Here is a 17,869-nt window from a genome sequence, read left to right as displayed (position 1 = left end):
AAGTAAACAAAACAATATAAAACACAGTTAAATTTTCAGCAAATTGTTTTTTACAATGCCAGATGAGAGTCCAGTAAAAAGGAAAATTGAATTGGAAGAATTGAATGAAAATTTAAAAAGAACTAAATCAATAGGACATGAAGATTTAAAATCAATAGTAATAAATGAATTTAAAAATTTATTTGAAAATAGAATTGCAAGATTAGAAGCTAGAGTGAAATATCTAGAAGATGAACTAGATTTGAAAGTAGAAGATCAAGATAAAAATTCAGATTCAATTCATAATGATAATGATAATAATGATAATAATAATGACCAAAGTAATGATAAACAAAGAGGAGAAAATGATATTGACGTGGACGTACTGAGAGATGATGAAGAAATTAAGAGCAATGAAAAAACTGAAACTTCAAAGAATATACCTCCAGCTTTACCACCAAGGGCTCAATTTGGTGGAAGCAATACCTTTCAATTTAAACCAAACACTCAAAACCAAGAGGCCAAATCACCTTCAACAAGCAATAAACCGGTTTTTGGAGCCACCACTCCATTTGGAAATATAAACAAACATAATTCAACAAAATCGGAGCAGAATAATCAAAAAACAGAACCAAAAGTAGTACCAGTTAGTTCAAAACCTGTATTTGGAGCAACAACATCATTCGGAAATATGAATAAAAACAACAACAACACGAAAGAAAAAGAAAATCAAGATGAAAATATAAACAAATCCAAATCAACAACGCCTTCAGCAGGTGGGTTTAGTACATTTGGTTCAAAATCAAGATTTGGAAACGCGTTTCAAGAATCAATTAAACAAAAATCATTTTTAGACTCTCCATCATCATCATCAGGTACAACAACAAACCAAGATGGAACGAAAGAACAAGGAACACATAAAGATGGTGAGAATGAAGATGAAGAGGAATCAGGAAAGTCAACAAATAAAGATGCATTACCAACTTCAACAGCAACTCAACAATTTAAACAAGTTGATTTAAATCCAATTGAACAAACAACTGGTGAAGAAGAAGAAAGTTCTAAATTTAATTGTACAGCAAAATTATTTGAATTAAAATTAACATCAATAGACGAAGGTTGGAAAGAAAGAGGTGTTGGACCTTTACATTTAAATCAATCAAATAATTTTAAAAATCAAATACGATTAGTAATGAGATCTCAAGGATTATTAAAAGTAATATTAAATTATAAAATTCAAAAAGATACTGAAATTTTAAAAGGTTTAGAAGCAAGTTTAAATCCTGGTAAATATTTACGTTTAAATTCATTATCTGATGGTAAACCAATTCAATATTTATTAAAATTTAGTAATGAACGTATAAGAGATGAATTGATTAATAATATCGAAGAATTACAAAGGGAAATATGAGATTTTTTATAAATAAAATTAGAGAACAAAAAAGTTATTCATGCAATTGTAATAGACTTTTCAAAGATTTAATATATACACAACATCGTCATTCATCATGTGGTTTATGATTCAGCTCTACAGAAAGCTATACTTACAACTGTTGAGCCTTTTACTCCTCCAAACTGGAAGCTTGGGTAATTAATCTTATCATAAACTTCTAAATTTGTTTGTGAAGTAATGACTTTAATTAATTCTTTTTCGGTAAAATTGCATGATGTTATTAATAAAATTGAATCAAATTTCATCATTTTCTTAACTTGTGTAGCATATATATCCATTCCTCTTTTACCATCTTCAGTTATGATATCTTGATTTAATGCGATTGCATCTAGAGTTCCTTTATCTAATATTATATCAAATTTGTTATTATTCAAAAACTCTGAATTGGAAGATAGTAGATCAACTTGATCAAATTTAAAATTATTATTCGAGTACTTTTTTGAAGCAATATCTTGAGCAAACAATACCGAGTCAGATGAATAATCAATTCCATGGAATACAAATTCATTTTCATGGAAAGCACCTTCGAGTTCAATGACTTCTTGTAAATCTTCCAGTAACTGAAATAATAAATGACCATTACCTGTTCCTAGATCTAAAAACAGGATGGTCGAATTTTCAATAAAATACGGTATCAACTCATTTATTAAAAATTGAATTATTTTGGATTCTGCATCTGAATCATCAAACCAACATTCCCCTGTGTCGTCATTATTGTTTTTGAAATTTTGTTGTTCTTTTTTATAAAAATTGTCCCAGCTATAAGAGGTATTAGTTAGTAACAAGAAGTTAAAAAGGGCAATCAAAAATTTAAAACATACTATTCCTTTGTTCCTAGTTTCGATGAATTTAGTTTTATTTCCTCTGTCATATATATAGTGTGGTTTTGGGGAGTTTGCTTAATGTCACTTTGTATTCGATGTGATGGATAATTTATTGTACAAGATCGCGTCTTCAATTTACAACAAACAAATCTGAAACATTTAATTTTATTTATTAAAAATAATATAAGTACAACTGAATTTCACAAATTAGAAAATCACCCTTCAAGAGGTTTATCACACATCCAAGATGGATCTGGAAGTAATTGAAGTTGATGACCAACCGTCTGAAATACCATTAATAGATGAAGAAACTGAAAAGAAATATCGAATATGGAAAAAAAATTCACCTTATTTATATGAATACCTATCAACAAATTCACTACTATGGCCATCTTTAACAGTTCAATTCTTCCCTGATGTAACAACTCAAGTAACAGAAAATAAATCATCCACAGATATTTTACTACTGCGTTTATTACATGGCACATACACTTTAGGTCAATCAGTAGTTGATTCAATTTCAATTTTACAAATACCAAGTTTTAGTTCCAATCTCAATCAAAATTTAGATATTTCAAAATTAAATTTTAATCAAGATAAAGAAGAATTTGAAATTAATAAAACATTACCCAAACCAAAAGTTCTACAAAAAATAAATCAAATAGGAGATGTCAACAAATTAAAATATATGCCTCAAAAACCAAATGTTATTGCTAGTGCAAGTAGTAATGGTAATTTAAATATATTCGAAAGAACTAGACATAAAAGTTTTCAAAAACTGATTATTGATGATGTGGATGTAAACAAAGCTGAAATCACAATTGATGGTGAATTAGAAATATTTGCTTTAGATTGGAATCAAAATAAAGAAGGGTTATTACTTTCAGGAGATATGGAAGGTAATATACACTTATATGATCTTACGACTTATGATAAAAAGAAAAAAATGGAATCTTTCAAAAGTTGGAAAGAAAATACTAATATTAATGATATTGAATGGTTTCCTACTCATGACTCAATCTTTGGGGCTGCTTTAGAAGATGGATCATTTGTTATACGTGATATACGAGACGGAAAAGAAGGTCAAAGAATACTGAAACAAATTACTACCACTACAACAGATTCACCTACATCCTCAATTAATTCAATTTCAATCAATCCTAATTTTGCAACTGGTATTGCAACTGGTGATTCAAATGGTTTAATCAACCTTTGGGATTTAAGAAATTTAGATTCAACAATAAAAGAATTCAAACCTCATTCTTCATCAATCACTCAATTGAAATTTCATCCTAAATTCCCACAAATAATTGCATCATCATCAACAGATCACCTGGTTAAATTACACAACATATCACGTTCTAAAGAAGAAGATCCTACATTTTTCCAACATCTAGGTCATATGTTAGAAGTCAATGATTTTGACTGGTCTTACGCTGATGACTGGACGTTGGCGAGTGTCGCAGCCGATAACTCACTACATGTTTGGAAACCTTCCAAGGTTGATATCTAATAATTTTTTTTTTTTTTTGTTTGTATATAGATTTATAAGTATATAAATTATAAATACTGAATCTATTGATACTATCCTTAAGTTATCTCTTTTCAAACTTTATTTTATTTAATTTTTGGCAAAGATTTTTTCAACTTCAGCTAATGCTTCATTCAAATATTTTTCTTGAAATTTAGGATTTTCAATTTCTTTATTAACTTTTTCAATAACTTCTTTAGCTAATTGTTCTTGTTCAATTTGTCTTTGTTGTTGTTCAAATCTAACCCATGAATCTAATACATTTTTAGCTTCTGAAGCAACTTCAACTTTTTGTTTTAATACAAATGAATCAGCTTCTAATTTAGCTGTTTCTTTTGATAATGCAAATAAATCTTTAGTTTGTGATACAACATCTTTTAATTCACTTACTGATGAAATTCTATCTTCAACAGCTTTAATATGTTTATTTCTTGCACCATTTAATAAATCGTTAACTTTTTTAACTTCTCCATCAGCCCATTCGGTATATAATGGGGCAACAAACTTTACACATAATGCTGTGAAAATGGCGAATGTTGTGACTAAAATAGTTTCATCATGTACTATTATTAAACCATTTGATAAACCATAAATGGCTGCTGCAGCTGATGTGGCTAATATTCCGGTTTTTGATAATAAATTGGTACCTGGTAAAGCATCAACAATTGATTGGGCTTTTTGTTTTGGTTCAACTGGAGTTGAAAGATATCTCAAACCAATTCTATTAGTCAATGTTAGTATGTATATTCAATGATCCAATTGCACTCAGCTAGTGTTAGATAGGCTTTACATACGGTGCAGGACGGAATGCCATTCCCATTGAAGGGCGTACATTTCTCAATGCAATTCTGTTGATTGACATCTTAGTATTGTATTGAATATATATGTGGTTATACCGTTACGTATTGAAAACTTTTCCAATTCTTTTTTTTTCAGTATGATATTGGTTTAATTAGTGAAGTTAATGCGCGAACTCGAATACTAAGTAAATTAAATTTGATTGGAAGAGAATCTAGATTTCCCAATTACGTAAGTAGCGACAATGAAATTTATGGTCACTTGAATTTTATGTATGGACTATATATCTATAAAACTACGAGTCAAGTTTATCTTGTATGATTTTATTAATAGCCCTGTTTGTTTTAATACTAGCTTTATTTAAATAAGGTTGTAAGTCCGATTTCATTTCTTCCATGGGTGTTAATTTTTGATAGATTTTTGAAGGCTCAGCAGAAGTTGAATCTGTCTTTGTAATTACTTGATCTGAAGAATTATTAACAGATTCTTGTGGTTCAGATCTTAATTGATCATTATTATTCTCATCTTCCGTAGTTTTGGCTCTATTTCTTCTTAATTCCGCTAGTCTTGACACTCTATCAGACATTTGGGCATATTTGAATTTGTATTATATGTGCTTTGTTGCGTTTCGATCGAGTAGATAAATTTAATGCTTACTTTTTTTTTTGAACTTTTTTGCAACACTTTTATTTCATCAACTCAATTATTCAAATGTCATTTTTGAATAATTTGAATGCATTTTTAGACGGAGAGGATGATGATGATGGTATATAAGACTTAGAATAGATACACTTATTAAGTGTTTACTTGGATACTAATCAAAAATAGATATACATGAATCAGAGAGAGCACCAGTAATTGCAAAACCTAATACAATTCGAAGAATCTACAACACTCCCTTTTTCGAAAAGACTAATTTTAGACTGAATCAAAAACAAATTTCAACTGCAGAACCACTAAAAACTGATTTGAACCGATTCAGATACAGTGATGACGTTCAAATAGAAAATTTGAATCAATCTTCAACGAGGAATACGAATTATAGTTCATTCCAGAATAAATTTGAACACATCCAAGGCGTTGAATTACTTGAAAATAGGTTTGTCGTACAAAGAGATGATAGTAGTACTAATCATAATCAAAATCAAGTTGCTAGTAATTTTAAAAGAAGAACCATTGGTCCACCAAGACGATCAAATATCATTTCCAACTCCAGTGGTAATGACAGTGCTTCGACTAATTTATTTGTCAATTCATCTTTCTCATCCATGATTCCAAAATTGAAAATAGATGTACTTCCACCACATTTAAGATGCGTTTTTCCTTTTGATGAGTTTAATGAAATGCAATCCAAGAGTTTTCATCCAATTTATGGTTCATCCAAAAATTGCGTAATTAGTGCTCCAACTGGATCAGGAAAAACAGTTTTGTTTGAACTAGCAATTCTCAAAGCAGCAGAACAAATGGAAGATTTTAAAGCATTGTATTTAGCTCCTACCAAAGCCTTGTGCAGTGAAAGAAAAGATGATTGGACAAAAAAGTTTTCTCCATTAGGAATTACAGTAGGTGTATTGACAGGAGATTCGTCTTTTAAAGAAGCTGAAAATGTTCGAACTTCAAAAGTTATTATTTCAACTCCAGAAAAATGGGATATGATCACAAGAAAATGGAAAGATTATAAAAAATTATTTGGTTTAATTAAATTACTATTGGTTGACGAAGTTCATATTTTGAAAGAAACAAGAGGTGCAACATTAGAAGTAGTTATGACTCGAATGAAAAGAATTTGTTCAGAAATAAGAATCTTAGCAATATCTGCAACAATTGCAAACGTTCATGACATCGCAAATTGGTTAGATGCTGAAGCTTTGAATTTTGGAGATGAATACCGAGCAGTTCGATTGAAAAAAATTGTTTCTGGTTACAAACCTCATAGTGATAACGAATTTTCCTTTGACAATTTTTTGAATACTAAATTAATTGAGGTAATTAATAAACATTCAAATGGTAAGCCTGTTCTTATCTTTTGTGCCACTAGGAATAGCTGCCAGGGAACTGCAAAATATTTATCAGAAAATTATTTGAATAGAGGAATAGCATTGAAACTTAAAGATAAAGACTTGGCAAATTATGTAAAATTAGGTGTTGCTTTTCATCATGCTGGTCTAGTTATAGCTGATCGGAAACAAATTGAATCTGCATTTTTGGGAGGTAGTATCAAATACTTATGTTGTACTTCTACTTTGGCAGTTGGAATGAATTTACCTGCATATTTGGTTGTAATTAAAGGAACGAAATGTTGGTTTGAAAATTCATTTCAAGAATATACAGAAACTGATGTTTTACAAATGATTGGAAGAGCAGGTAGACCTCAATTTGAAAAAGATGGTGTTGCCGTTATAATGACAAATAAAAGCACTGAACAAAAGTATGAAAGATTATTAAAAGGAACAGAAAAAGTTGAAAGTACTCTTCATTTAAATTTTGCAGAAAATTTATTGGCAGAAATTGCTGTTGGTAATATAAATTCAATTGAAGATGCTTTAAGTTGGTTGAAAACTACTTATCTTTATGTTAGATTGTTATTGAATCCATCATATTACAAGCTAGGTTTTAATAATAATGATGAGAGTTTAATGGAGTTTTGCAAAACACACACGGATGCTTTAGAACACGAGCAGTTGATGGAAAACTTTAAGTGTACTGCATTTGGATTCTCAATGATTATGCATTATATCACGTTCAACACAATGAAAGCTGCAATGAATGCTGGAGAAAATTTAACGATTTCAGATTTATTGGATTTGTTAAGTAATGCATCAGAATATTCAGAAATGAGAATTAAACATCAAGAAAAGAAACTTTATAAAGAAATCAACAAATCTCCCTTAATGCGTTATCCTTCAGAGTCAAAAGTTAAAACAATAATTCAATTTGAATTGGGTGGGCTAGAATTTCCAGAATATAATGGAGCAATGAAATTACATTCAAGTTTTATTGGAGACAAATTTTATATTTTCAAACATTTATCAAGAATCTTGACAGCGATAATGGATGTGTTCGTTGAAAAGAAACAAGCAGTTTCTTTAATCAATCTGAGTTTCTTGATGAGATCAATATCTGGAAGAGGCTGGGAAGGTTCTCCAAATGAATTACGTCAATTAGAAGGTGTCGGTTTAGCAGCTATGAAGAAATTTGTCAATCATAATGTTTTATCAATTGCGGATGCAAAATCCTTAACTCAATCTCAAATAGAGCATTACTTGGGTATTAAAGTTGGTGCTGGGGCTAAACATAAAAAATTGTTATCACAAATTCCTAGTATTAACTTACAATTAAATGACAATGGGTCAATAATCTCGGTAAAGGCAGATGTTAGTCCAACTTCAACCGTTTGGAAAAATCGTGGTTTGTTCTTACAATTTATCAGTTCTTCTGCCGGCAAAGTAGTTGATTTCAGAAGAATGTCGCTAAGAAATATAAAACAATCAGTTGAGTTTGAAGTTAAGGCACGAAACTTACAAGTTGAAGCATCTATTGATATTGCAGGAGTTGTGGCCACTCAAAATTGTAGAAATATGGAAGAAGTTGATCCATTTGATGATGATTTTGAATTTGATTCCACTCCTAATGAATTTGGTTTGATCAAAATTGATAAAACAAAAAGTACTATGACAAGCGGAGCTAAAACGGATAATGCGGCCCTCAAGAAATGTAATTCTAAAAGCACAAATGTTAAAGATAAAGATATCAAGTCAAATATTGTATCATCACCAAATGTGACTGAAGAGCTGGTTACGAATACAGTAAATCCAATTACACTTGATCCTCAAACTCATGAAAAAGCACCTACAATTACGAAAAAACCAAAGAAGATTAAAAGGAAAACAATTTTTTCATCATCATCAGACTCAGATTTCTATCAATCGAAGAAAAAAGTTCACTTAGAGAAAAAAGTCAATAAAGAGCCAAGTCAGCAATTTTCTAAGGTAGAAAATAATCCAAGATTAGAAGAGAATTATAAAGCTAAACCAATCATTTCATTTGCATCTAGTTCTAGTTCTGATGATCTATTTAAGGTATCTAAAAAAATTTCAAAAGTTGTAGCTGATGTTGATATTAAGGCTGGAGAAATTCCAAGTGAAATTATTGCTCCCATTGATAGCTCGGCTGCAATGATCAATCCAGTTGATACTGATTTGCAAAATGAGTTTTCCAATGTTCTAGCAAAAGGTGATCTGATCAGTCACAGCTTGTTAGCTAATACGACTCATGAACAGATTAATTATGCTGACAAAATGCTTTTGAATTCTTCTCCCACTATTCAAGCTAGTAAATTTGACTTAGTTGATGATGTCATTGAAATTAATCCTACTTCCATTGCTGATCCTAAACTTTCATCCGAGGATTCAATATATCGAAATTTTAAAGCTATTAAGGGTCCTATTGATGAAGTCAAAAACACCGACAAATTTCAAGAAAACATGTCTGATGAATCATTAGGTGAGTTGCAAAAATTTTTTGGTGAAGATGTTATTATTGAAATTTAACTTCCTAAATAGTTTATAGCTATATCTCTTAAAAATTCATCACTAATTGACATATGATCTTTGTTAATAGATAAAAAATCAATCTTCTGTAGCTCATGCAATTTCTTCAATCCTATATAATCTTGACTGTATATTTTTGTTTCTTCAAATGGAATCGTCTGACCTGTCTCAGGATCAATATCACTGAAATGTGCACTCAATTTTGGTATAACAGTAGTGTCCTCAGTAAATGTAACCAATACTAATTTATTCAAATTAGAAATATTTGTATAGTATGTTGAATTTTTTTCATTTCTTTCATTATTAATATCAGCTAAGAAATAAGAATATTTTAAATATTTTTCAATTTCATATGGATCTCTAAAATATTGAGCAGGTATAATACTTTTTTGAACATTATCATACCATACTTGTTTTTTTAAAATTTCATTTCTTCTTCTACAAAACCAATCATTTTCTTGACATAATTTTATTTCCATTACACCCATATGAGGACTTCCAAATGTAATTAAATTATTTACCTTGATACCAGAACATCTTTCAATTAATCCACGTAAAAGTACACCACCTTGAGAAAATCCAATTGCGTCAATTCCATTACTAGCAGTTTTCAATTGTGGGATTTCTGATAATTGTTGACAAACTTGTTCAATTTGTTCATTTGCATCACCAAAGAAAGATTTTTGTTGATCAGATGATGGGTTTTTTTCGATATATATTGAATGGAAAAATATACCAGGATAAATATCGTTCAATAAATTATTTACATCATGAATTCCTGATGCATTATAATTATCTCCTAATCCATGCCACAACATCACTGGTCTATATTCTGTAGATTGTGTATTTAATGCTGGAATCGTTAATAACGATTGCAAATTGAAAATATTGGAAATACGCATTATAAACCTAAACCATTGAATTATGGATATTCAAATACCTTTATTTGAGTTCGAGTTAATTTCTCGGTTTTAAATGGTCATACATTGAAGTTTGATGCGAAATAAAATGTTGTTATTGTGCAAAAATATTAAATCATTGGGTAAACATTATTCAATATGATTTTTGAATACCATATTACATAGGATAGTAGAATCTTCCGAACAACTAAATAATGTCAAGCAAAGATGTGAAGTCAAAAAATAGTAAAAAAAAGATACAAATAATTATGTCAAATGCTTCCACCGAGGTTCGAACTCGGGTCGTAAGATAGCCCTCGTTGTAATCACTAGGTGATCACACCGTATGAGACTTAAATTCTGCCACTAAACTATGGAAGCTAAGAAAACATTTGCGATTAGGCCAAAGAGCCAAAATCTAGCAAAAATTGAGTTAGAAAAAACAAGAGTGTCTAAAATTTACCGTTTTTTAGGAGGCTTTTAAAGGCTTTTGGGGGTAGCGATATTGAAATTTAAAGAGGTATTAAAGAGATTGTTTATATAGATTCAATTCTTTCTCAACATTATTTGTACATTAATTCTATATTGTTACATCATTTTTTTGGTCCTTTTTTGTAATCCACCTCTACCTCTCATTATTGGCAAAGCGTCCGTATTACTACTATTATTATTATTGTTGCTGTTACTATTAAATCCAATTGATTTTTCATTTTTTCTCATCATTTGTTGAATAGGAGCAGGAGTTTGATGATTTGTATTATATATCAATTCATCATTAATATTAATACCTCCGGAGTTTTGTTCTCTGTTATATGAATATTCATCATTTCTTATTGATGAATTTAAAGAACTTACACTTTCATGACGAAGTCCACTTATTGATCTTTGTATAGGAATTGGTTTTGATGAAGATAATTGTAAAATTTTATTATTTTTTTCTTCAATTAATTTTTCATATTTAATTAATATTGTTTTTAACTCTTGGTTTTTTTTATCATAATTTGATGTAAATGATGATAAATTTTCATTAATTGATAATTTTGTTTTTGATAAATTTATTTCATTTTGTTTTATTATTTCATCATATTTTAATTGCCAGGTTTTATTTTCTTGAATTGAATTATTTAGTTCATTATTTATTAGTTGGATTTGTGTTTTAAGACTATATATTTGCTTTTCATAATCTGATGTATCAAATTGCTCTTTAATAATTTTTGTTTCTATTTTCGGTTCTTCATTTTCCAAAATTGACAATTTAGATTTTAATGATTCGATTTTATAATCTTTATCGGGAATAATTTCTTCAACCATTTTTGTATAATTTTGAACTTGAATTTCAGTTTGCTTTTTAAAATTTAAATATGTTTGTGTCAATTCAGCTTTCTCTTTATTTAAATCATCAATTTTATCAATCAAAATATCTCTTTGTCTAATAAATTCTTCTTTGTTTTTTAAATTTTCTTTTCTTAGCTCTGAAATTACTGCACTTAATTCTTCATTATAATTACCAGTGGTTTCAGTAACATCTCTTTGATTCATTCTAAGATAATGAAATTTATTTAAATGTTTCATATAACTTGAAAATTCCAATTCATTTTTAAATAACAATAATTCACGTTGATAAAAATCTATAGCTCCATTCATATTATTTAAACTAGTTTGTGATTTAATTCCACTTGTATTAGAATCAGTAGTTGAGAACTCTTTTGAAACAATTGATGAATCCATAGTTGTAGTTGGTGATGATATTGGTCTTGTTATTTTCAATTCTGATTTTTTTTCATCAAGTGGTTCAATTTGATCATGTCTAGTTGCAAATAATTTTTCATGATCATTTAATAAATTATGTAATGGATCAATCTCTTTTGCTTTAGTGGAATCAGGACTTGATGGAACACTATCTAATTTATTATTAAATTTTATATCCTTAAATCTAATGTCATCTTCAATTACTAAATTGGTAGGTATAATAGATAATTTTCTAGCTAAAATTTGTTTTGTTGGACCATTAGCTTGCATATACATTGGACCAGCCAATGATGATGATCTTGAAATTTTATCAATTGTTGAAATTGAATTCTTTCGTGGCGTTGGTTTAATGATTATATTTGGATTTAAACTTAAACAGTTAATAGCGACATCTTCCGGAGATGTACAATTTTTGATCCAACTTGTAGGATTTGTTAGTTCGTCTTTATCTTTGATGAAAATTTTTGGATGTAGTAGGAAGGATTCAAGTAGTCGTTCAAGTACTGATTTAGTACGTTCTTCAATGAAAGGTGATAATGAAAATATGGATAATACCTGTAATGGATTTTGAGTTAAGTAATCTTTAGGGGATTGGACAAATTCTGAAATATTATAAAAAAATAATCCATATAATAAGGTTACAAAATGTTGAATGTTAAAGTTGATAGTAACTCCGTATTTTGGTAATGTTTCAGCTGACTCATTGTTATTACTTCGCTTTAGTTCATTCCAATTAATGATTCTGATACATATTAAAAATAAATCTGTAATGTATTTCCCTAAATCTTTAGCAACTTGTGGTATCAACAAAGATAAATCAGTTAAAGCTGTATGTACTACCACTTCATCTATATCTTCTGCGATAATTTTCAATAATTCATTAAATAATGGAAATTTGATTATCTCTGGAAAATTCTTTTGACTTATGAAATCTCCAAATAAAATTAGAGCTTCACCTCTGTATTCCATTGTTTTTAAACTATCACTTAAAAGTTCACAAAATTCTTTTGTATGTTTATCACCAAACTTTTTCAATATATTTTTACAATTTGATTTGATGAATCGTATTCTCTCATGATAAACTTGAGTGTTTTTCTGATCAACTTCAATTTTAATATTTAAATTTTCAAGTAATTTAGAATCATTTAAATATGATTCTAATATTAATCTAATTACAGATTTTGCATAATTTAATCTAAATTCATTTAATTTAAAATCATTTGAATCAATAAATTCCACAGTAACTCTATTAATATATTCTCTTGATTTTTCAACAAATTTTAAATCATATCCAGCACTATCTACAGCAGGTTTTAAATATGTTTGAACCCAAATATTCAATTCTTGTTTATTAAAAACACAACAAATTAAAGTCAAAATATCCAAGAATTTAAATTCTTTTGAAATATCTTCACTTGGCTTTATGTATTCATTATAAATTTTATATAATTCATCATTTATAATTGTTTGATTTTGAACAATAGTAAATTCATTATGTTTTTCTATATATTGTGTTATAATATCCAGTATATCTTTATCTTCAGTGAAAACAGTTTCTAACGCCCTTGAAAGGGATCGTGATGATCCCAGCATAAACTGGTGGTTATAATTTTGGTTGCAAAGATTATGATATTTTTTAGTTTCAAATAAGAAGAGAAAAAAAATTGGTCTTCTTTAATTTATGATAATATTAACCGCGAATTTATAATATTGACAATAGATGAATCAATTTACATTATGTCTATTTATTTGGATATAATAGATCAAGTGGATTCATTTAAAAATGCTAGTTCATATTATAGATTATTAGATCATAAAGGAAAAACAGAATTAGGTTATATAACTCCAGAAATTGCAAACCTATTTAAATCTGAGTCGGAGTTTTCAATAAAACATAAATACATAAAAATTTCTTCAAAATATGATACATTTGAGAAAAGAAATGAATTGTTTGCAGAAATAGCCAATAGATGGAGAAAAAAACCAGAATTAGATGAATTATTAAACAAAGGTTGGAGAGATGAATTATACATTATTTATAATCCATCTACAAAACCATATATGTTGATTGAAAGAGCATTTAGTGTACTTTTAGGAGTTGTAACATATGGAGTTCATATTAATGGTTATATACCAGCTGAATTATCATCTAATGGTAAAATAAAGATGTGGATTCCAAAAAGATCAATGACTAAACCAACATATCCAGGAATGTTGGATAATACAGTAGCAGGAGGATTAGGATATCCTTATGGATTAGAAACAACAGTAATAAAAGAATGTTTTGAAGAAGCTGGATTAGAAGAAGATTTTGTTAAAAAGAATATAAAAAATGTTGGAGTTGTATCATATATGTATTTAACTTCAGATAAAAGAGTACAACCAGAAGTTGAATATATTTATGATTTAAAATTTGAAGAAAAAGATTCAAATTTAATAAAACCTCAAGATGGAGAAGCAGAAGATTATCAATTATTAGAAATTGATGAAATTATAAATAATTTAAAAAATAAAAAATTTAAACCAAATTGTGGATTAATTATAATTGATTTTTTAATAAGACATGGTATAATTAATGCTGAAAATGAATCAAATTATTTAGAAATTGTAAATAGATGTCATGTTAAATTACCATTTCCAACAAGATAAATAGAGAGATAAGTGTTGATATAGACAGAAAATAGAAGTGAATAGACCTAAAAGTAATAGAATGTATTTAACCTAGACTTCTAATTTTACGTTTTACATCCGTCGGTTAAATTTAGCTCTATACTAACCACTAGTTAAGCGGTTTTATAATAATTTCTTAACTGTATAATCTAAATTTTTAATAAATCATACATAAACAATCCACAAAATGTAATCTCTCGACTCCGAAAATGTTTTTAATATCGAGAATCTCCGACGTACAATTTGATTGCAATACAAGCCACGAAGAAAGAAGAAAGAAAGAAGTCAAACAAACTAATTGAAGTATTCCTCATTTAAAAAGACGTTATTTTACAGTATAGAACTCGGTACTAAAATCATCTTCTTACTTCTGGTGTACCGAAGCATATTATTATTTGTTTCATATAAAATTTTATTATTTTGTACTTTACTTTAAATGTGGGGAAGAATTGAAAAATTTCAAAATTTTTATTTTTTAAGGAAAATTAGACAATTTTTCCATCTTTTTATTTTCAAAATTTATCCATTTCCATTACAAGATCAAAACACCAATCAGATGAAATTATTTTTCTTGATTTTGTAGATCTATTTATACTTTCAGATATCTTATTTAAAGTTTTTATTTTTTTTTCAATTTCACTAAGAAAATCTACCATCACTTCCTTACGACGAAGTAACACGTTCATTCAATTGTTTAACATTCATTTGTTCATCCATTCAAACCTACCTTCCTTTTCCTCAAACGATTATTAGAAATTTGACATCACTATGGTCGCTACATTAATTAATGAGACTCCTGAACATATAGGAGAATTAATTAGAAATATTCCATCAGTTGAAACATTTTCTGAATCAAAAGAACTTCCAAATACAAGTATTCCAGGTTATTCATCAATTTATAGAAATTCAACTTGTGAAGATAATTTAATAAGTAGTTTACATCCAAGTATTACAACTGTTCATGATAGTTTTGAAATTGCTTCATCATTATTTTCCAAACAACCATGTTTAGCTTCAAGAATTAAATTATCAAATGGATCATTTGGTAAATATGAATCACAAACTTTTGAAGAAATTAAAATTAGAAGAAATAATTTAGGTTCAGGTATATATTTTATATTAGAAAATAATCCTTTTAAAACTACAGATATAAATCATGAAAATTTAAAATATGATCCAACTAACTCAAATCCATTTATTTTAACTATATATTCTCATAATAGACCTGAATGGGCTCTTACTGATATAACTTGTGCTTCATATGGAATAATATCAACTGCATTATATGATACTTTAGGTAGTGATACTTCAAGATATATTTTAAAATTAACTGAATCACCAATAGTTATATGTAGTAAAGAAAAAATTTCAAAACTTATAGAGTTGAAAAAAAATCATGATTTAAAAAATTTAATAACTATTATTTCAATGGATTCTTTAGAAGATGATGATATAAATTTAAAAGATTTAGCTTTTGCTAATCAAATTTCATTATTTGATATCAAACATGTTGAAAAATTAGGTGAAGTTAATTCTTTAACTCCTATAATTCCAAAACCTGAAGATAATTTTACTATTTCTTTTACTAGTGGAACTACAGGTAGTGTCCCAAAGGGGGTTGTTTTAACTCATGGTAATTTGGTGTCAAGTATAAGTGGTCATTTATGTGCTTTAGGTCAAAGTCCCAATAGAGTTCATTATAGTTTTTTACCATTAGCTCATATTTATGAAAGAGTATTATTACAACTTTGTTTAATTACCGGAGTTAAAATTGGTTATCCTCAAGGTCCTTCAAATCTTACTTTATTAGATTATATAAAAGTATTGGAACCAACTTTTTTATGTTTAGTACCTAGAGTATTAATTAAATTAGAAGCTGCTATAAAAGCTCAAACTATTAATGGAGATTCTTATATAAGTGGATTATTTAAAAGAGCAATTGATTATAAATTAAAAAATCATACAAAAGAATTTCAAAATCCTCCTCATTTAATTTATGATAGATTATTAAATATATTAAGAAGAAAAATTGGGATGGGAAAAGTTGAATTTTTAGTTTGTGGATCAGCTCCAATAAGTTCAGAAACTGTTAAATTTTTAACTGCTGCTTTAAATTTACCAAAGGGATTATATAATGGTTATGGAATGACTGAAACTACTTCTGGTATGAGTGTTTGTATTGGACATTCATTAAATGTATCAGTTGGTAGTGTATCAAGTACTTGTGAAATTAAATTAATGGATTTACCAGATATGAATTATACTTCAGAAGATGCAGAAGGACCAAGAGGTGAATTATTAATTAGAGGGTCCCCCGTATTTAAAGAATATTATAAAAATCCAGAAGAAACTACTAAATCTTTTGATGAAGATGGTTGGTTTCATACTGGTGATGTAGGATATATAAATCCAAAGGATGGTAATAGATTATCAATAATTGATCGAGCAAAAAATTTTTATAAATTATCACAAGGTGAATATGTAAGTCCTGAAAAAATTGAAACAATTTATTTATCACAATTTCCATATATTCAACAATTATTTGTTCATGGTGATTCATTACATAATTTCTTAGTAGCTATTGTTGGATTAGATTCAAATATTCATGAATATATAATTCAAAAATTTGGAGATAAAATTAATCAAAATGATGCAATAATTGAATTTTTAACATTAAATAAAAAACAATTTTTAAAAGATTTAAATGAATCAATTTCAAAAATTGAATTACAAGGTTTTGAAAAAATTCAAAATTTAAAAATTTATTTTGAACCTTTAACTATTGAAAAAAATGTTATTACTCCTACTTTAAAAATTAAAAGACCAATAGCTGCTAAATTTTTTAAAAATGATATTGATGAAATGTATAATGAAGGTAAAATTTTAAGTAATGGTAATTTATAGGTAGTAATTAAAATTAATGTTTTTATGTTTTAAAAGTAGTTTGGTAATTTATTTTGTATATAGTGTAACACTGATACTTATGAATAGATTTACTATTATTATAAATTTTGTCAAAAGTTGATATCAATAATATATCATACTACTCTGGTTGTTCCAAGCCAAAATTGCATGATATATCATTGAAATCTCGTAAACTCTTAAGGCTCTTAGATTTTTTTAAACAAAATACTTGCTCAATCCTACCATCAAATATTAGTTTTTTTTCAACTCCAACTCCAACCGTGATGATGATGGTAGTTGAAACAAACTTTCCCAACTCAAATTACTTTGATTGACAAATATTACTGCATCAATTTAAGAATTTACCCAAAATATAAGATGATCTTTATAGCTTAATCATAAACTTCAATAAGATAACTTTTCAATGCTGCACCATATAACTAGATTGAAGTAAATGTAGTTGACTTCTTTCTCTATTATACATCTTCTGAGGATTTTTTGTAAATGAGCTT

General features: G+C 27.9%; 10 protein-coding genes across 10 annotated transcripts; 5 read left to right on the top strand and 5 right to left on the bottom strand. All coding sequences in view use genetic code 12, as the record gives it.

The window, feature by feature from the left end:
- Positions 1–55: 55 nt before the first annotated feature.
- On the top strand, positions 56–1,390 carry KGF55_000521 (uncharacterized protein; the record flags this gene model as incomplete). The annotated part of the gene is made up of 1 exon (XM_051760228.1): positions 56–1,390. The coding sequence occupies one exon, from the start codon at positions 56–58 to the stop codon at positions 1,388–1,390; it is 1,335 nt and encodes a 444-aa protein (XP_051616466.1).
- A 104-nt stretch (positions 1,391–1,494) lies between these two features.
- Positions 1,495–2,303, bottom strand: KGF55_000520 (uncharacterized protein; the record flags this gene model as incomplete). Its single annotated transcript, XM_051760217.1, has 2 exons — positions 1,495–2,191; positions 2,254–2,303. The coding sequence occupies 2 exons, from the start codon at positions 2,301–2,303 to the stop codon at positions 1,495–1,497; spliced, it is 747 nt and encodes a 248-aa protein (XP_051616465.1).
- A 200-nt stretch (positions 2,304–2,503) lies between these two features.
- On the top strand, positions 2,504–3,769 carry KGF55_000519 (uncharacterized protein; the record flags this gene model as incomplete). The annotated part of the gene is made up of 1 exon (XM_051760206.1): positions 2,504–3,769. The coding sequence occupies one exon, from the start codon at positions 2,504–2,506 to the stop codon at positions 3,767–3,769; it is 1,266 nt and encodes a 421-aa protein (XP_051616464.1).
- Positions 3,770–3,877: 108 nt separating this feature from the next.
- On the bottom strand, positions 3,878–4,649 carry ATP4 (F1F0 ATP synthase subunit 4; the record flags this gene model as incomplete). Its single annotated transcript, XM_051760195.1, has 2 exons — positions 3,878–4,508; positions 4,582–4,649. 2 exons carry the CDS (start codon positions 4,647–4,649, stop codon positions 3,878–3,880), a joined length of 699 nt encoding a protein of 232 aa, XP_051616463.1.
- Positions 4,650–4,880: 231 nt separating this feature from the next.
- KGF55_000517 (uncharacterized protein) lies at positions 4,881–5,171 on the bottom strand (the record flags this gene model as incomplete). Its single annotated transcript, XM_051760184.1, has 1 exon — positions 4,881–5,171. The coding sequence occupies one exon, from the start codon at positions 5,169–5,171 to the stop codon at positions 4,881–4,883; it is 291 nt and encodes a 96-aa protein (XP_051616462.1).
- A 125-nt stretch (positions 5,172–5,296) lies between these two features.
- Positions 5,297–9,135, top strand: KGF55_000516 (uncharacterized protein; the record flags this gene model as incomplete). The annotated part of the gene is made up of 2 exons (XM_051760172.1): positions 5,297–5,351; positions 5,414–9,135. The coding sequence occupies 2 exons, from the start codon at positions 5,297–5,299 to the stop codon at positions 9,133–9,135; spliced, it is 3,777 nt and encodes a 1,258-aa protein (XP_051616461.1).
- A 93-nt stretch (positions 9,136–9,228) lies between these two features.
- On the bottom strand, positions 9,229–10,037 carry KGF55_000515 (uncharacterized protein; the record flags this gene model as incomplete). The annotated part of the gene is made up of 2 exons (XM_051760161.1): positions 9,229–9,239; positions 9,299–10,037. The coding sequence occupies 2 exons, from the start codon at positions 10,035–10,037 to the stop codon at positions 9,229–9,231; spliced, it is 750 nt and encodes a 249-aa protein (XP_051616460.1).
- A 585-nt stretch (positions 10,038–10,622) lies between these two features.
- Positions 10,623–13,376, bottom strand: KGF55_000514 (uncharacterized protein; the record flags this gene model as incomplete). Its single annotated transcript, XM_051760150.1, has 1 exon — positions 10,623–13,376. One exon carries the CDS (start codon positions 13,374–13,376, stop codon positions 10,623–10,625), a length of 2,754 nt encoding a protein of 917 aa, XP_051616459.1.
- Positions 13,377–13,520: 144 nt separating this feature from the next.
- Positions 13,521–14,432, top strand: KGF55_000513 (uncharacterized protein; the record flags this gene model as incomplete). Its single annotated transcript, XM_051760139.1, has 1 exon — positions 13,521–14,432. One exon carries the CDS (start codon positions 13,521–13,523, stop codon positions 14,430–14,432), a length of 912 nt encoding a protein of 303 aa, XP_051616458.1.
- A 789-nt stretch (positions 14,433–15,221) lies between these two features.
- FAA2-1 (Faa2-1p) lies at positions 15,222–17,357 on the top strand (the record flags this gene model as incomplete). Its single annotated transcript, XM_051760128.1, has 1 exon — positions 15,222–17,357. The coding sequence occupies one exon, from the start codon at positions 15,222–15,224 to the stop codon at positions 17,355–17,357; it is 2,136 nt and encodes a 711-aa protein (XP_051616457.1).
- Positions 17,358–17,869: the final 512 nt, after the last annotated feature.

The sequence above is a fragment of the Candida pseudojiufengensis genome (assembly GCF_024610245.1).
Source record: "Candida pseudojiufengensis strain CBS 10847 chromosome Unknown scaffold3, whole genome shotgun sequence".
Classification (NCBI taxonomy): Eukaryota; Fungi; Ascomycota; class Pichiomycetes; order Serinales; family Debaryomycetaceae; genus Lodderomyces; species Lodderomyces pseudojiufengensis.
This window is presented reverse-complemented; position numbering and strand designations above follow the sequence as displayed.